At 47.3% G+C, this 19,483-nt stretch overlaps 1 protein-coding gene across 1 annotated transcript; it reads right to left on the bottom strand.

The window, feature by feature from the left end:
- Positions 1 to 14,567: 14,567 nt before the first annotated feature.
- LOC114602616 (small serum protein 2-like) lies at positions 14,568 to 18,768 on the bottom strand. Its single transcript, XM_077931261.1, has 4 exons — positions 18,589 to 18,768; positions 17,651 to 17,744; positions 15,585 to 15,714; positions 14,568 to 14,731 (listed from the first exon to the last, which is right to left on the bottom strand). The coding sequence occupies exons 1-4, from the start codon at positions 18,589 to 18,591 to the stop codon at positions 14,626 to 14,628; spliced, it is 333 nt and encodes a 110-aa protein (XP_077787387.1). The 5' UTR covers positions 18,592 to 18,768; the 3' UTR covers positions 14,568 to 14,625.
- Positions 18,769 to 19,483: the final 715 nt, after the last annotated feature.

Here is a 19,483-nt window from a genome sequence, read left to right on the forward strand (position 1 = left end):
TGCCTGAGCAAGGCACCGGGAAAGTGAACTGTCAGTTTAAACTGGATACAAAGTTGGGATTTTGTCTGAAACAAAGTTACAGGACTTTAATGGAACTACCTTGCTGAATCTCTGACTACATTGAAAAAGTGCTATAGTAACTTTTAATGTGGACTTCTGGATTCTTTGTTTATTGCTCTACGCTTCTTTGTTTTCTTCACTTGGTTACAACTGATTGCTCCCTCTAGAGGGTTCAGAGGGAAACTGTTGCAGTCTGAGAAAGGGAAACAGTGGGACTTTCCATTTGCAAGTTTTTCCTGTGAGAACGACCTTGGGGATATGAGTGGTTCAGCAGAAGAGATAACAACTAGATCCAAAGCAAAACAAACACAAAAGAAAAGGGGCTCAATATCAGGTTCAATACCAGCTGCGCAGGAAAAAGTGGCAACAGCATCCATGGAATCAATGACACAGGCACTGCTCAAAATAAATCAATCTTTAGAAGCATTGACAAAGCAGTCTACGGAAAATTCTAAAAAATTGACAGAACTGACAGCAAGATTGGACTTGAATACTGCAAGTGTAGCATCTAATACAGAATCTATCAACAAATTGATTCAAGAAAGCTCTGAAACACGAAAGATTGCTGAAAGTGCAAAAAATACTGCAGAGGAGACACAGGAGAAGCTTGTGCCGATTACAAAAAAAGGGAATGAACATGATGCAGCCCTATCTTTGCTGGAATTACAGAGAAAGGAGAAAAATTTGAAACTGAGATTGGTCCCTGAGAGCGAAGGGGATAGCCTTGTGGACTTCCTTACACAGAATTTTTTGGAATTTTGGCAAGAAGATCTACAGGAAGAAGAACTTGAGATAATAACAGCTTTTCGACTGGGCAGGAGGCAAGGCAAGAAGCCAAGGGATTGCCTGATTACCCTAAGATCCAAAGAAGAAAGAGATAAAATATTGAACCTACATTATCAAAAGGCATTGGAAATTGAAAATAACCAAGTACAAATCTTCAAGGACATCCCTAAATATATTCTGGAGGTGAGAGCCTTCTACAAAGATTTGTTCTACCTGCTGAAGAAGAATTTCTTACCTTTTAGGTGGGAGTTTCCACAAGGATTATCCTTTAACTACAAAGGAAGGAAGGTTAAAATAAGAACAGTCCAAGATAAAGAACAGTTTCTGGAGAGAAACCAGGAGGACTTGCAGAAAGGAACAGTAGAACCAACATCAGAAGAAAAACGACCGACAGACATTGCAAACTTATCATTTGGACTTATACCACCGACTGAAGACGAATAACAGCTTGGAGCAGTTGGAGGAAAAGATACCCAATAACAAAATGTCTCTGCAGCTTCTTAGCTGGAACTGCAATGGTTTGAACCTTCCCAGGAAAAGACGCCAAGTTTTCCACATTTTGAAGAGAGAACAATTGGACCTAATATGTTTACAAGAAACCCATGTGTCAGGGGTTCAGGGACAGAGGCACAGGTGAGGGGGGAGACGGAGAGCGATGGGGAAGAATCTCAGGAGAGTGAGGAAGAGGATGACAATGACTTGAGGTCTTCCATGAGTCTCTCAAGTGAATCGGAGGATTCCCAGAAGGGGGTGCCCCTGGTCAGGCCAAGGGGGGTCACAGGGGGGACTTGCCAGGAGCAGGGAAGCAGCAGGGAAACCCCGAGTGGGAGTGGGAGATCGGGGCCGGCTTCCCAGCAGGAACGGAGTGAAGAGGGGGGAGTTCCCAGTGGGACACACGGAGCAGAGCAGGAAGGAGACAGGGAAATGAGATCGGGGCAGGACGTCCTGCCGGAAGGGGCGGAGAGTAGTACAGGGAGTAGTGTGAGTGTCAAGAGGAAGGTCAGGGGTAGCGAACGCGCGCCAAGTTCAAATGTGGAGGCACGCGGAAATGCAGAGAGCCCGGAGGAGGAGCCTGGTCCCAAAGCACGAAGGAGGGGGGAGCAGGCATCTGAGGAATCCGCTTCAGGGGAAAGCAGGAGGGAAGGAACCCAGGGGGGCAGAAAGACCCTGCGGAAAAGGAAAGACAGAAAGAGGTGGACCAGCACAAGCCTCTTAAACTGGTGTAGGGGCGGGACCGATTCAGAGGGGACTTCAAATGTCTAAGGTTAACAGACGCGGGGCTGCGCGCCTCGGTTGTGGAACCACTAATGAACTGCAATAAACATCCTTGTATATAAGAAGATCTTGGCGTTGGTCTTTTGTGAGCTGAGACCTGAGGCAGCCTCTGACAGTAAGTCCCCTCTCTCAAGTACGCAAATTTTTTTTTGCAAAGCTCACGAAGTTTGGCAGCCATGAGTATGGAGGAGCAGATAGCTGATCTACGCAACACAGTCTCCCAGCTTACCACTGCGGTAGTGGTCTCCCAGAAGAAGGGGGAAGAGGCGGAGAAGCGGTGCCAAGATCTGCAAGCCAGGTGGGATCATGCATGCCAAGTGGGGTTCCCGGGAACCAAATCTGCTGGAGTAGCCCTGGGCAGAAGGGGAGGCAACTTGGTAGCCCACTTCGATGGGAACCTGAAGCAGTACCCCAGTTTTCGAGCAGACGTAGAATATGCGTTGCATTTGCTTCGCGACGACTTTAAAGATGAGGAGGAGAAAGTGGGTTTCATTGTGTCCCACTTGCATGGGGAAGCGAGGGCTTGGCTGCGCAATCTGTGGCGCGAGGATTGCCCTGCTCGAAGGGACTCCGATGAATTTATCAAATGCATGGACGCTTGTTTCCAATCTACCGTGGATGTGGACGTAGCACGCCAAGAGATGCATGGTTTAAGGCAAGGCAAGGCTACAGTACGTCAGTACCATGCTCGCTTTTTCGCTTTGCTGAATGTGCTGCGATGGGAGAAAGACTCTATGGCAGTCAGAGACTTGTTTTGGCAGGGGCTCTCTGGCCCTGTGAAAGATGAACTGGCAAGTGGGGACAGACCTAAAACCCTGGCAGAAGTGGTGCAGCGGGCGCTCGCCATTGGAGTACGCCACGAAGAACGCCCTTGGCGCAATGAGGGGGGTAGCCAGCTGCACGCACCGTCTAGAGTGCCTCCTTTCCTTCCCAGAGATCCAGGACGTACGCGTCCCTCACCTCAGCTGCAGGCAGGGGAGGAGCTAATGGAACTGGGGAGCGCAAAGGCTCAGTCAGCTGCCGGAGCCCCAGCGTCCGGAGCAGTCAAGAAGAAGCCTCCTAGAGGGAACAGGAAGTGTTACATCTGTGACAGTGGGATGCACATGGCCAAAGAGTGTCCCCAGAGGCTCCACAAGCACACTGCAGCATTAGCAACAGTAACTGCAGCAGCACAACATGAAGAGCAGTTTCAGGGAAACGACAATGCCTGGCTGGAAGCAGAGATGCTGGGGCACAGCCAGGCGAGTCAGTAGGGCAGTCCCCAGCGCTTTTGCAGCCCACAGACCCCCTGCCACCCAAACCAGTGGTGCAGCTCACTGCAACTCTCCAGCTACCTAATGGACGCACCCTGGAAGTCCCCATTACGATTGACAGTGGGAGCAACGCAGACTTCGTGGGGGTGCACTTCGTCAAGCAGCATCGCATAGAGCTCCTACCAGCCACGCTGCCTTTGAACGTCGTCACGGTGGATGGCAGGAAGTTGCTGGGTGGGCAGGTGGTACAACAGACGCCACCCATGGTGATGCAGATTGGCAATCACCGAGAAGTCATCAGTTTCAACGTCACCCGCCTGTCAGACACGCCTATAGTGTTAGGCATGAGTTGGCTGGATAGGCACAGCCCAACCATGGCGTGGTACCAGTGGCAGCTCACTTTCGGCTCCTCCTACTGCGCGCAGCATTGCATCCAGACCGGTCAAGAGGAGGAGGGCCAAGAGGAAGGGCAGCAGCTGAGGCTCAGCATGGCGCAAGCAGTACCCCTCAAGTACAAGGGGTTTTTGGAGGTCTTCTGCGAGAAGGAGGCTGACCAGTTGCCACCCCACCGGCCCTACGACTGCGCAATTGACCTCTTGCCAGGGACAACGCTACCGACTGCAAAGCTGTATTCCATGTCCGAGGATGAGATGCAGGAGCTCAGGGAGTTCATAGATCACAACCTGCAGCGGGGATTCATCCGAGAATCAAAGGCAGTAGGGGGCAGTCCTGTGTTTTTCGTGAAGAAAAAGGACACGCCCCAAAAAAGGCTGATCGTAGACTATCGCTTCATAAACTCGAAGACAAAGCCTGCAGCCTTTCCCATGCCCAAGATTGACGACCTGCTTGGGACGGTGAGGAAAGGGAAGATCTTCACCAAGTTGGATCTCCGCGGCGCATACAATCTCATACGCGTGCGAGAGGGTGATGAGTGGAAGACGGCAATGTTCACGCCGTTGGGCACCTACGAATACAGAGTTATGCCGTTTGGTCTCCAAAATGGCTCCCACTTTTTCCAAGCTTTTATGCATCACGTGCTAGCGGGACTCCTCTACAAGAAGTGCGTATGTTTCCTCGACGACATTCTGATCTTCTCGGAATCGCCGGAGGCGCACGAGAGCGACGTTAAGGAGGTCCTGCAGAGGCTACGGGAGCACAGGCTCTACGCCAAGCTGGAGAAGTGCCAATTCGACGTGACGGAGGTGGATTTCCTGGGCTATAGGCTGTCCGACAGGGGACTAGCCATGGACAGCGCCAAGGTCCGCGCGGTGTTGGACTGGAAGAGCCCGCGAACTCGGAAGGAGGTCCAGAGGTTCGTCGGCTTCGCCAACTTTTACCGCAAGTTCATCAGGGGTTTCGCCAGGGAGACGGCAGCTATCACGGACACTCTCAGCTCCAAGAAGAAAAAGTTCACCTGGACGGACCAGGCGGAGCAGTCCTTCAGGAGACTTAAGAGTCTTTTCGCGTCCAAAGAACAGCTGCTACACGTGAATCCCGGCAGGCCCATGCGGGTGGAAAATGACGCATCTGACAGAGCGGTGGGGGCCGTCCTCTTACAGGAAGACCCGCAGGGGAACTGGAGGCCCTGCGCTTTCTACTCCCGGAAGCTCAGCAAGTCGGAACAGAACTACACCATCTGGGACAGGGAGTTGCTGGCCATCCACGCAGCTTTCAAGGCATGGAGGCACTTCCTCATCGGAGCCAAGCACACCGTGCAGGTCCGCACGGACCACAAGAACCTAGAGTACTGGCGCACGGCGAAGCTACAGAGCCAGAGGCACATACGCTGGGAGGAGTTCTTTGCGGATTTCGATTTCAGGATAGAGTACATCCCAGGCGACAACAATGTCATAGCAGATGCGCTCTCCAGGAAGCCGCAGTATCTCGAGGAGGCGGCACCGGCGGCAGCCAAGCACATTTTTGCACCGCAGGCGTGGGCGTGCGCTTCAGCCGCCGTGGACCTGGAGGCGGTGCGTCGCGCGTTGCAGGCGGATCCGTTCGCACAGTCCAAGATGGAAGAGGTGCGGAGAGGCACGGCGAAGGACGACGAGTTCCAAATACGCGATGGCCTGCTGACCCGTAAAGGCGCTCTCTACGTTCCGGGAGACGATCTCCGCGCGAAGGTTCTGCAGCAGTTACACGACGCACCCAGCGCTGGCCACTTCGGCAAGGAAAAGACGACGGAATTAGTGGCCAGAGACTTTTGGTGGCCCCAGATGCGAGGGGAGGTCGCGGATTACGTCGCCAGATGTGACACGTGCCAAAGGTCCAAGCCAGTGCACCAGAAACCAGCAGGACTGCTGGAACCGTTGGAGACGCCACTGCAACCGTGGGAGAGGGTGGCGCTGGACTTTGTCACTGATCTGCCCAGTTCGCGAGGCAAGACGGCGGTACTTGTGGTTGTAGACCTGTTTACTAAGATGGCGCATTTCATTCCTTGCGCGAAGGTGGCGACAGCGGAGCAGACCGCCAAACTGTTCATCGACCACGTGTTCAAGGTGCATGGGTTGCCACGGTCCATTCTGTCCAACAGGGGGCGCCAGTTTGTTTCCAGTTTCTGGCAGAAGCTCCTAGGGATCCTGCACGTCAAAATCAACCTGTCGTCGGCGAGACATCCGCAGACCAACGGCCAAGCAGAGAGGGTCAACGCGATCATGCAGCAGTACCTGAGATGTTACGCCAATCAGCGACCCGCGGCTTGGGTGGATTACCTGCCGATGGCTGAGTTTGCCTACAACAACACGAAGCACGCGTCGACGGGGGTGACGCCGTTCTTCGCTAACAATGGAAGGCATCCCAGAACCTTCCCGGGGCTCGTAACGACGGGGGAGGGGGCGCCACAGGAGGCCGACCATTTCGCAGCAGAATTGCAAGAGGTGCACGACGAGCTACGGAGACATTTGGAGCTAGCTAAACAAGCCTATAAGGTGCAGGCGGACAAACACAGGAGGGAGGGGGAAGACATCCAGGTGGGAGACTGGGTATGGTTAGCGGCCCAAGCAGTGCCGGCCAAGTCATTAGCTAAAAAGAAGCTAGGACACAGGCAACTAGGGCCGTACCAAGTTGAGGCCAGGATCAATCCCGTAGCGTTTCGACTGGCCCTCCCCGAAGGTTCCAGAATGCACCCGGTCTTTCATAGGTCGGTGCTCACCCCCTACAGGGCTCAACACAGATTTCAGGAGTCAGGGACGGCACCAGAACCAAGCGGAGAGTCACCCAAGAGGGGGAGGTCACCTAGGGCCGAACCAATCAACGAGGTCACAGAGATTCTGGACTCGAGATGGGGGGAAGAGGGAGTAGAGTATTTTCTCGCCAGAGAGGGCACCCCGGCCAGCGCCAACAGTTGGGTGCCGGACTACGCTTTGGACGAACCCCTCCTCAAGGACGAGTTCCATGCCATTTTCCCACACAGGCCCATGCCAGCACAGTTTTTCGACGATTGGCTTTTCACACCCACACTTTCCGCTAGCACCTTCCGAGGGTTCTCCTCCGCAGAGGAGACGACGCCAGAGTCGAGCCCTCCAAGGGGATCGTGTTCGGGGGTGGACACTGACCCTTCTTACTGGTGGGACGACCTACCAGAAGAGGACTGGCGCACGAAGTGGCGGATGGGGCCTTGGCAAGCAGACCCCACTCAGGCAACAGGGGGTGAGGAGGACGTGAACATGTTGGGAGAGGACCATGGGTTCGAGCACACATACAATGAACTGGAAGCAGAGGAGATCGACGTCGACGACCTGTGTCCGGCACTGACCTCCACAACGACGGAGCCCCCAGAACCTGCGCCCGAGCAGCGGGAGGGGGGAAGGGGGGGCTTCGAGGGGGGGATGGATGTCAGGGGTTCAGGGACAGAGGCACAGGTGAGGGGGGAGACGGAGAGCGATGGGGAAGAATCTCAGGAGAGTGAGGAAGAGGATGACAATGACTTGAGGTCTTCCATGAGTCTCTCAAGTGAATCGGAGGATTCCCAGAAGGGGGCGCCCCTGGTCAGGCCAAGGGGGGGTCACAGGGGGGACTTGCCAGGAGCAGGGAAGCAGCAGGGAAACCCCGAGTGGGAGTGGGAGATCGGGGCCGGCTTCCCAGCAGGAACGGAGTGAAGAGGGGGGAGTTCCCAGTGGGACACACGGAGCAGAGCAGGAAGGAGACAGGGAAATGAGATCGGGGCAGGACGTCCTGCCGGAAGGGGCGGAGAGTAGTACAGGGAGTAGTGTGAGTGTCAAGAGGAAGGTCAGGGGTAGCGAACGCGCGCCAAGTTCAAATGTGGAGGCGCGCGGAAATGCAGAGAGCCCGGAGGAGGAGCCTGGTCCCAAAGCACGAAGGAGGGGGGAGCAGGCATCTGAGGAATCCGCTTCAGGGGAAAGCAGGAGGGAAGGAACCCAGGGGGGCAGAAAGACCCTGCGGAAAAGGAAAGACAGAAAGAGGTGGACCAGCACAAGCCTCTTAAACTGGTGTAGGGGCGGGACCGATTCAGAGGGGACTTCAAATGTCTAAGGTTAACAGACGCGGGGCTGCGCGCCTCGGTTGTGGAACCACTAATGAACTGCAATAAACATCCTTGTATATAAGAAGATCTTGGCGTTGGTCTTTTGTGAGCTGAGACCTGAGGCAGCCTCTGACACCATGTGACCAGGATACATAGAAAATTACTTGTAAATAAGAGATTAGGACAGGAATTTATTTCATCAGATAAAGTCAAGAAAAGAGGTGTGGTGATTTATGCAAAAGAAAAACTGGCCCCAAAGGTGATATTTAAAGATGAACAAGGAAGATACCTGGCAATTGAAATACAAGTTCAAGGAGAAAAAATTCTGATAGTTGGAATTTATGCACCAAATGAAGGGAAGGCGGAATTCTTCAAGAAGTTGCATGAGACTTTAATGGACTATCTTGATTACAAAGTAGTAATGATGGGAGACATGAATGGTGTGGTCTCCACAAATATGGACAAGGCACAGAGACAAGTAATTTCCAAGGAAGGGAGACTACCAAAGACTTTCTTTGAAATGACTGAAAATATGGACTTGATTGACATCTGGAGAACAAGGAACCCTCTTGAGAGAGAGGGAACTTTTTTCTCTGAAGCAAAAATGACATGGACAAGAATTGACCAAATTTGGGTAACTAGTAGTATGGCGCCAAGGATAAAAAAAATAGAAATCTGCCCAAAGACTTGCTCCGACCATAACACCGTAAAGATGGAGATGAAACTAACAACAACTGGATCCTTTAGATGGAGAATGAATGACACCCTCTTTAGAGATGAAGAGATCTACAAGAAGGCCCAAAAAACATTGAAAGATTACTTTGAGATAAATTTGAGAACAGAAGTGGAAAAAAGAATAATTTGGGACGCAAGCAAGGCCGTGATGCGAGGTTTCCTAATACAACAGAACTCTATAAAGAGGAAAAAACAGAATGAGAGGAAATAATTTTTTTTGGAAAAAATGAAAGAAGGTGAAAAGAAATTGAGGTCTAAACCAAAGTCTCATGAGATTTTGAGAGAAATAAAGTACTACCAGATGCAGTATATGGAACTGATGAATCAAGAGATAGAATGGAAAATTAAGCAAATGAGACAAAGGACATTTGAATCAGCAGACAAATGTGGGAAACTTCTATCATGGCAACTGAAAAAGAGGCAAAAACTGAATACAGTGACAAGTTTAGAAATGGATGGAAAGATTATCCACAAACCAAATGAGATAAGTAATTGTTTTCAAAGTTTCTTCAGGAAATTATATGCACAAGGGCCAGTCAACGAACAGGAAATAGAAGAATTTCTTAAGAAACATGGATTACCAAAAATTTCAGAGCAAAGTAAAATGATTTTGAATGAGAAAATAACAGGACAAGAAATAGAGGGTGCCATTCAGAATATGCAATTGGGAAAATCTCCAGGACCAGATGGTTTGACCGCTAGATACTACAAAGCGTTGAAGGAATGGTTAGTACAACCACTGAAGGAAGTCTGCAATGAAATTTTGGAGGGGGAAAAGGCACCTGAATCGTGGAAAGAAGCTTTCATTTCACTTATACCGAAAACTGAGACTGAAAAGAACCAGGTTAAAAACTACCGCCCTATATCATTACTTAATGTGGATTACAAAATTTTTGCAGACATTTTGGCAAAAAGACTGAAGAGAGTGTTGGTAGGGGAGATTCATAAGGACCAAGCTGGCTTTCTTCCAGGGAGACATATGTCAGATAATGTGAGGAATATAATAGATATTTTGGAACTGTTAGAGGCGGACATTAATAGGAAGGCTGTTTTAATTTTTGTGGACGCGGAGAAAGCCTTTGATAATATCTGTTGGAGCTTTATGAAGAAGAATCTCCAAGGGATGGGGGTAGGCCAAGGTTTTGAAAACGGTATAGGTGCAATATACTCTGAACAAAAAGCAAAGTTAATTGTAAATAATGTGGTTACGGAAGAAATACCTATAGAAAAAGGCACACGACAGGGATGCCCAATATCCCCTTTACTTTTTATATCAGTCTTGGAGGTTTTGTTAAACATGATCAGAGGGGACCAGTTGGTTAAAGGAGTTCAGGTCGGAGCCAGACATTACAAATTAAGGGCATTTGCAGATGATTTAGTATTGACCTTGCAACAGCCAGATACTAGTACTAAAAGAGTATTAGAACTAATTGAGATATTTGGTCAAGTAGCAGGATTTAAATTGAACAAACAGAAAAAGAAAGTGTTGGAGAAAAAGCTAACAATTGCTGAAAAAGAGAAGTTTCAGAGTGAAACAGGTTTAGTGATAACAAAAAAAGTGAAGTACCTGGGGGTAAATTTAACATCTAAGAATGTGAACTTATTTAAGGACAATTATGATAAATGCTGGACAGAAGTAAAAAAAGATCTAGAAATATGGTCAAGGTTGAGACTTTCCTTGTTAGGCTGAATTGCTGTCATCAAGATGAATGTATTGCCTAGAATGTTGTTTTTATTCCAGACGTTGCAGATTGTGGACAAGATGGACTGTTTCAAGAAGTGGCAGAAAGACATATCTAAATTTGTCTGGCAGGGCAAAAAGCCCAGAATAAAATTTAAGATTTTAACTGATGCAAAAGATAGAGGGGGGTTTGCCCTGCCGGACTTAAGACTCTACTATGAATCGGCAGCTTTCTGCTGGTTGAAACATTGGCTGCTTCTTGAGAACACAGACATTTTGGATCTGGAAGGGTTTGATAATAGATTTGGCTGGCATGCATATATATGGTATGACAAGGTAAAATTGCATAAAGGTTTCAAAAACCATATTGTTAGGAAAGCATTATACAATGTTTGGATGCGGTATAAAGATTTATTGGAAAGTAAAACTCCCAGGTGGTTGTCACCAATGGAAGCCAAAGAGGTGAAAAAACTTAATATGGAGTCTAAATGGCCAAAATATTGTGAAATCTTAGAACAAGACGGAGAAAGAGTTAAACTACAGAGTTATGAGAAATTAAAATCTAAGGAAATAGATTAGAAATAGGCATACACACAATGGAATATTGGGCCTGGTCCACCTCAATAAAGTACTGGTTACGCTGCCATTTTCGCTGCCCTCCATCAAGTCTGCTCGCTGATTTGCTCAAAGACTCCTATAAATCAAGATGGTATCAGTACCTCGAAAAAAAGATTGAATCTTTAGGCATCGAGCTGGAGCCCCTGTACAATTCTAATGAGCAATACATTTTCCATAATATCCTAACTAGACTAAAGGATGTCGAGAGACAAAATATTATGGCAGCTGTAAACAAAATTTGCTCCCCCATATTCTATGATTTAAATATCTTAGATAGCAGAGCCAATTATGTCACTAAATTAATAATCCCAGCCCAACGTAGGGCTTTTATGCTGGCCCGTTTGAATGTTTTTCCCTCAGCATTTGTCAGGGGAAGATATCAAAACATTCCCAGAAACAAGAGATTCTGCAGATGTTCCATGAATGTCCCGGACACTGTAGAGCATATTCTCTTTCATTGCCCATTGTACAGTACGCTCCGTCAACGCGTGCTGTCCCCTCTTTTGGGTGGTCTGGAACCCCAGCAAGGTGAATGTGTGGGATTCTGCCTATCCGACGTTGACCAAAGGGTAACGGCGGGGGTAGCCGAGTTTTTGGTAGCACTCCTCCAAGGAGCAGGTTAACAAGGAAAACCACTGATTTTATATGTATATATATAAATATGTATGTAGCCAACTGCTGCCTTTCTATATATATTTTAAGGCTTTTATATGCTATTTTCTCTTTTATGGTTTTATTTGCATAATGCCTAATAAAGGTTTGATAAGTAAGTAAGTAAAATCTAAGGTAAGAGACTGGTTGCATTACCTCCAGATAAACGAGGTATTTAAACAGGACAGGAAAATAGGCTTCCAGATGGAGAGGTCAAAATTAGAAACAGAACTGTTAGAACCCAACACTAAGAACTTGTCAAGAATGTATAATTTGCTGTTGAAATGGAATGCACAGGATGAAACGGTGAAGTCAGCTATGATTAAATGGGTGCAAGATATCGGTCATGACATTATGTTTGCTGACTGGAAGCAGTTATGGACCACCGGTGCTAAGTTTACGGCATGTAATGCCTTAAGAGAAAACATAATGAAAATGATCTACAGGTGGTACATGACCCCAGTCAAGCTTGCAAAAATTTACCATTCGCCCAATAACAAATGCTGGAAATGCAATGAGACTGAAGGAATACACTTGTTTTTATCCACGGTAATAAATACTCAATAAAAGATAAGAGACACACACAAATAACTGAATTATTTAGATTCCCGTATGTGAAAGAAGAGGTGTGTTTTGAAAGCTTAGTGTGATGGGATGATGAGCTGCTTGTGCGTAAAATGCAAGTCCCTCAGAGTTTGATCAGGTTTTCAAACCTCTGCCTGTGACGGAGCCCCTCCAGCATGGCTGCATCAATCGCTAGCAGAATCCGAAAGTGGTTGCTTTCGGAATCATTTCCAACATAAAAGCTCCTTAACGGAAACACGTCTCCTGGACTCTCGGCGTGACAGTTTCCGGCGAGGAGTGGGTGTCCCTATAGGAGGTCCTGAGACCTCCCCACTGTTTTCGCTGGAAGCGTCTCTGAGCCATCCCTCCGACTCACTTTCCCTTGGAGTTCCTGATCTCCCCCTACTGGTTCCCTCTTCCGCTGCTACGTCTCTCTCAACCTCAGTGAGCCTTTGCACCTCCTGTCTTTCCGATGGCAGTTCCCTGACACTTAGAAACATGCCTTGGAGGGGCCTTGGATTTCAACGTACTTATATTCCCATGTTTTTTAATCTATCCCCCTTTGCATCCATCAGCACCTGCAGAATCACCGTATCTAAGAAGGAGCTGAACATGCAGGCCAAGCTTGATTTAAAGTCGCCAAGGTGTTTTTCTTCCACAGGCTTCATCTATCTTGGAAATGCTTTGCTGGATCCCGGGGAAACAAAGGTTTGGGAAATCATACCTGGGCTTGTCCTGAGGCAAATTTGCTTGGGGAATCTCGGGCTGGGTGTGCACCAGGCCCAGCTGTGCAAAAATGTGTTTCATTCTACACAACATTTCAAACACACACACTGCACGAAATGTGCTTGGCTGCACATTAGAAGAAACCAGTCTTGATTAGGGATTGGGGGGTGGGGTTCACTTAAGTTCCCACTGAAAGGCAAATTTATCAAATTTGCACTTTCCAAAATAATATGAGAACCAAAACAGAGGCATCTCTGTAAATTCAGTTATCCAAATTTTGTGATGTGGTTCACCAACTAACCATTGTTTACCAAAATACATGAAGTGGGTAAAAATGTGCTTAAAAATGAATATATTAGTGAAAATAGCATATATGTCGGGAAGCCAATGAAGAACCGTGGTTTGCAGAAGGGCATAGATGAGAGGCTGCAGAGGGCAGAAGCTGGGAAATATTGGGAGAGGAAGAGCAGGAAGTAGCAGCAGCACCAGGGGAGAGACAGCTGACAGACTCCGTGTCCTCGGAAAGGATTCCTGACCAGCCCCCCTTCTGGGGCCAGGTGGGCATCGAGGGTAGTAGAACAGAGAGCGCAGGGGCAGACAGCTCAATGCAGGAGTGACGTAGAATAGGGGAGACCTGGAGGGGAGGGGACTTTACTTGAAGCAATGCCGTTATTTAGGGAAGACTGCATTCCTTTGTCACGCTTTGTGAATTATTGAATAAATTGCTTGGTAAGAACTTTCATCCTTTCTCTGCCTCTTGGCTGCCACCGTGGGAGGTTATGATCCCCCAAAGCGTGACACTACCCGGACCCTACAATCATCTTCTGAGGCCCTTCTTCATGTGCCTCCTTCCCATGAAGTCCAGTGGGTGGGAGAGGTAGTTTCCCTTTTTCTTTTCTTTTTCTCTTCCTGCATTTTGCATTTTATTTTGTATTTTGATGCTGTCAACCGCCCTGAGATCTTTGGGTGGAGGGCAGTATACAAATATAATAAAAATAAATTTTAAAGGTGAGCCTCAAACCCTGCTAGACAGAAAGTTATGATGCGCAATGTGCATGTTCTAAGCAACTTCTGTCAAATGAGCCAGCTTGGCCCCTCCTGTCTGTCAGGGGATTCAGCCAAGTCAGAATTGTGATTGGTAAGTGAGTTGTATCTGATCCAATACAAAAAAAGTCACAATAACTTTAAAATAAACAACTTATTTCAAATTAAGCAATAGTTAATAATCCATTTTTACATGGGACGCGGGTGGCGCTGTGGGTAAAAGCCTCAGCGCCTAGGGCTTGCCGATCGAAAGGTCGGCGGTTCGAATCCCCGCGGCGGGGTGCGCTCCCGTTGCTTGGTCCCAGCGCCTGCCAACCTAGTAGTTCGATAGCACCTTCGGGTGCAAGTAGATAAATAGGGACCGCTTTCTAGCGGGAAGGTAAACGGCGTTTCCGTGTGCGGCTCTGGCTCGCCAGAGCAGCTTTGTCACGCTGGCCACGTGACCCGGAAGTGTCTCCGGACAGCGCTGGCCCCCGGCCTCTTGAGTGAGATGGGCGCACAACCCTAGAGTCTGTCAAGACTGGCCCCTACGGGCAGGGGTACCTTTACCTTTACCTTTAATAATCCATTAGTATCTAAAAAGCTGCTGATAGCTGGGATAGACATGCCTATCACTTTCATTATGATATGCACCAAATTTTGCAAGTAGTGATATCAAGCAAAGACAACAGATACACACCGAAATGCACATATGACTGATTTATTCAGATTCTCTTACATGAAGGGAATTTGGGTGGGATTTGTAAAGCTCAGAAACAGGGTTTGGAGGGATCATCCAGTTTATAGAACTCATATTTACACGTGTTTGGATTTACCACTGCTTTACATCCCGGAACATCAACAGTACCACCGTACCTAAAAAGAAGAAGAAGAATGTGTAAACTAAGGTTTCCCTGAGTTTATGGAGATCTTGTAGAGGAGCGCTCCTTTCTCCTGCTCACTTAGGACATGCCAAGAATGATTGGAACTGCCTGGCAGAAAAGCAGTTTTGCAAGATGTTTGCTTGATCCAGGGAAAACCAAGCCCTTGGAAAACATTTGCCCTGAGGCCAAATTCACCTGGCGAATCGAACCTGAATGCACAAAGGACATGTCTTGCACAATATGCCATTGCATGTTGCTGTACGATGACCCTCCACCCCCCCCCCACTATGTTTGCGGTGGTTGAGGGCAGCACCCATGCACAAAAAAGGGTGTAGCAAAATGTTGGTGCGAAACCAAGAGGCCAGCCAGGAGGGAGACAGAAGGAGACAGGAAGGTGCAGGAAAGAGGAGGGGTCCTGTTCCATCGGGTGCATTGGGGTCCCTCTCCCCAGCACCAGCTCCTAGGTGGTCTCCGGATGAGAGGATCTGGGACTCAGGGAGATCCCAAAGTCCAAGCTTCCACGCAGCGAATGCCTGGTCATCGGATAATTGGAAAGGCACTCTGGACATGCTCAGTGCTTGTTCTAGATCAAATTTCATGACTCTGCTTCCTATAAAGTCTATAAATATCTGAATTAATCAATCAATTCACTGTTTGGTTCAAGGAAATCCAGGCAACAATTTTATGCAACCTATCTTCAAAGGTATATAGATTAATTGGGACACCCGTCTTCAACTAATTCCTTCCATGAATGTTTATTGAGCAGAAGATCTTCCAGAGAGAACGGGGCAAAATAATTTGAAAGAGATTAATAGACCCAGTGCTATTCTGGTTATTTGGCCTACCTGGAACAGCATCCCACTCCCCTTTCACTACATGTGCATTCCATGCACTGTGCTGTATTCCACTTAGAGCCGAATGGATGCTTGCTGCCATCATATGGATCGGTACACTCAGTGGGCAGTACTGGCTTACCTAAGGAGAGAAATTTAACATTAGCCCCCAAACAGCTCATGCAGGAAGAAGCTGCTGCTCAGCACAATGCAGAGACTGCGCAAGAGAAGCAGAGTGACTTATACTGCGGCCATGCAGTCTCCTGCTTGCGTCTGCAGACGGTGGTTCCAAGCTTAAAACAGGGTGGGAGTGAATGGGGTGCCCTGTGGATGGGGAAATCTGGCCGTTTCAATTTCTACTAGTTATTATTATTATTACTATTTATATACCATCCTCAGGGCAGTTCACAACCTAAAAATACAATCTAAAAAACACAAAATACACAATAAAAGTGAGAGCTTAAGCAGGGACTCATCAATGAGAAGATGAGACGGGAGGAGCGTTAGGTCATTTTAGACTCTGAGCAGCATCACAACATCCAGAGAAGTTGACTCAGGAAGCCCATGCAGCTGGACAAGAAGAGAAACTTGAGAGCTTTCAGAGTGTGGAGAAAGAGATATATGTTGTTCCTGAGGAAAAGGAAGGAGGAGCTGTAATGTTACAGAAGACAAAGGAGGGCCAGAGGCCTGACATGATGGCTACAAAGGAAAATAAGAACTTGATGGTGACAATTTGGTCAGAATTGGAGACTGAAGAATGGAGAGATCTCCTTATGTGGAGATCTGAAGACCTAAGGATTACAAATTTGATTAAGGTGGAAGTTGGAGCTTTGGGGACATTTGGACTTGAAAGGAGTAAGAAGCAAGATTCAGGCTCCACTTTTAAGTATGGAGGTTTGGCTGGAAGAAACATGGACCCTATTGGACTAGAGCTTCTCCGAGATTTGGTGTTTAATACCAAGGACTATCAAAAAAACCGGCAGAGAGGAATTGAGAGAGAATTAAGAGCCTCGGACGTGAGATCTCCAGGCTGATAGTAGATTGACTGATGGACGTTTGTTGGGGATTGAAACCAGGAAAGGGGGGGGGGGAGTTTGGGAATCCAAAGGGTGTATAATTATAACCTGTTTTGCTTTTTTTTTTTTGGTTTGTTATTTGTATGAGAATTGGGGAAATCGTGGAAGGGAATTTAGGCCGACTTTAGAAAAAGGTTTTAAGAATAAGCACTGATGTATAATTATTGATGTTTATAAGGCAAAATTGGTTTTTTAAAATGAACTAAATATAAAAAGGTTAAAAATTAGGGATAAGAACTTGTTGAACCAACAATTTGAACTGGAATACAGGAGGGGGAGGTGTGGGGAAGTCAGGGAAATATGTTATTGAAAATAAGGATTGTGAACTCTATGTGTTTTTAAATTTTTTTCTTTTTTCTTTTTTGATTTTTCAATGTATTACAGTGGAAAATTTTAATAAATATCTTTAAAAAAAAAACAACATCCAGAGAAGTGTAGATTTTGAAGGTAGCTGCACTTTGGTCTGTGTTCTGGTTCTGCAAGAGCAGATTTGGGAGGTGTATGTTAAAATATGAATGGGGAGCATTTCCCCCTCATCTCTAGTCAGGAACACATTTTTCAAACATTAAATAATTATTTGGCCATGAATAGGTTACATATCAGGGACACGGGTGGCGCTGTGGGTAAAAGCCTCAGCGCCTAGGGCTTGCCGATCGAAAGGTCGGCGGTTCGAATCCCCGCGGCGGGGTGCGCTCCCATTGTTCGGTCCCAGCGCCTGTCAACCTAGCAGTTCGAAAGCACCCTCAGGTGCAAGTAGATAAATAGGGACCGCTTACTGGCGGGAAGGTAAATGGCGTTTCCGTGTGCGGCTCTGGCTCGCCAGAGCAGCGATGTCACGCTGGCCACGTGACCCGGAAGTGTCTCCGGACAGCGCTGGCCCCCGGCCTCTTGAGTGAGATGGGCGCACAACCCTAGAGTCTGTCAAGACTGGCCCCTACGGGCAGGGGTACCTTTACCTTTACCTTTAGGTTACATATCAACATTACGTTGCTGTTTACTTACCATTTTTAATCTCTGCTTTGTGCTCGCTGAATGTGCAGAATCCCTGACACAAGGCAAGTGTCAGAGACAAGGCAGTCAGGCTCAAGAGGATTTTCTGCAAAACACACACACACATACATAAATCGTTCAACATGGTGCTATCATATATTTATATGTAGAACCTCTTGTTCTGTTAAAAAATGGATTATATGTGACTAAATTTTAGTCAGAGCAGAGGCACTGAAATTAATGCGCCTAAGTTAGTCTTGTCCATCAATTTCAATGGATCTACTCTGGGTATGATTCGCACTGGATTCAACCCTAGGCCTTTGTAAAAATCCCTCTATATTAAGCTTCTACACTTGAGTAGCTGAGTTGGGTCATTTTATACTTAAGAGGGATTTTTAAGAGGCACAGTTCCAGAATTACAAACGCCATCCCGGCTTTGGATTTGATCCCCAAATGTGAGCTCTAAAGCTATAAAGCAGGGTCAGCCACCTTTTTCAGCCGTGGGTCAGCCCACCGTCCCTCAGAGCATGTGGTGGGCTGGACTATATTTTGGGGGGAAATATGAACGAATTACTATGCCCTACAAATAACCCAGAGATGTATTTTAAATAAAAGGACACATTCTACTCATGTAAAAACTCCTGGACTGTCCGGGGGCCGGATTGAGAAGGCGATTGGGCTGCATCCTGCCCCTGGGCCTTAGGTTGCCTACCCCTGCTGCAAAGCACAGACTGTGCCTGGAAAGAGCAGAGGAAAAGTAAATGTGGATAAGCCTTCAGATAAGCCTGGAGTCTGAGAAAGCCTCAGCAACTGAGATACTCAATCCTCATGATTCTGAATGCCTTTGCACATCCCCTCTCCACACCTCAAATCCCCCTTTCCACCATTTAAACCTAATCTAGATTAAAGAAAAGCTTGTGTACCAACCGTCCCCAAAGCATTCCACTTACCATCTTGGTTTTTCAATGAGTTGCTGGCAAACTCTTACTGGGTCGTGAAGGAAAGAGCTCTGGTGTCCCTCATGTAAGTCTGTGGAGTATCCCATGCCCCCTTTTATACAAATGGGAAGGAGGAGGCAAAATGAGAGGGATGGAGGTCCTAACAGGCGAAGGAAATGCTTGCCAGGAAGGAAACATTTGCTTCTGCTGACATAAATGTTTACAAGAACAGCCTGGAGAGTTCTACGTCTTCCAGAGATATTCATTGATAAGTGCAGTTCAGAACCAGAACTGGGAACAGGAAAATCACGTTAAATGTTATTAGACCAGGATAGTGTTGCGTTCTGCAAGAGATATGGCCCTAGATACAGTATTTGTCTCCAGGGCCTCAGCTCAAGAAGGATACTGTCAAAAAAGGCCAGCAAAATGAAGAAGGGGGTGGAGCAACTCCCCCAAGGAAAGATTGCAGCATTTGGGATTTCTTACCCTAGAGAAAAGGCAAGTAAGAGGTGACATGATACAGGCACATGAAATTAGGAGAGTGCTTTCATCCACTACCAGTCACTGTTCTGCCTCCGCAGTCAGTCATCTGCCAAAGTTGTGACATTTGCTCTGAGACAAGCAAAAGCCCATTTATCTGCAGGAAAAATTCCTCCCCGGCTGTGAGAAATATATATAGGTTCTCTTTTCAGACTGCTTTCACAAAATAAAACATGCTTTTTTTATTTATTATGAAGGTCACAAGGCTAAAGGACTATAGCAGTTAGGGCCTAGGTTGCTACTGCTATTTCAAAATAGCTGTGGCTAAACATTCTATAGGGTGTTGTTTCTTTAGAAATCGTGAGGCTAGGGACTTTTTAGTAAGAAAAACAAGTTGTTGCAAGTTTCTGAAGAAATTGGGTATCTT

The sequence above is a fragment of the Podarcis muralis genome, chromosome 7, assembly GCF_964188315.1.
Source record: "Podarcis muralis chromosome 7, rPodMur119.hap1.1, whole genome shotgun sequence".
Lineage (NCBI taxonomy): Eukaryota > Metazoa > Chordata > Lepidosauria > Squamata > Lacertidae > Podarcis > Podarcis muralis.

Excerpts from the sequence above, each read along its gene's own strand:
- LOC114602616 (XM_077931261.1), bottom strand. Across the intron at positions 15,715-17,650 it reads CAAAGCAGAGATTAAAAATG|GTAAGCCAGTACTGCCCACT; the intron begins GTAAGTAAACAG and ends TTCTCTCCTTAG. Across the intron at positions 14,732-15,584 it reads GGAGTGGGATGCTGTTCCAG|GTACGGTGGTACTGTTGATG; the intron begins GTAGGCCAAATA and ends TCTTCTTTTTAG.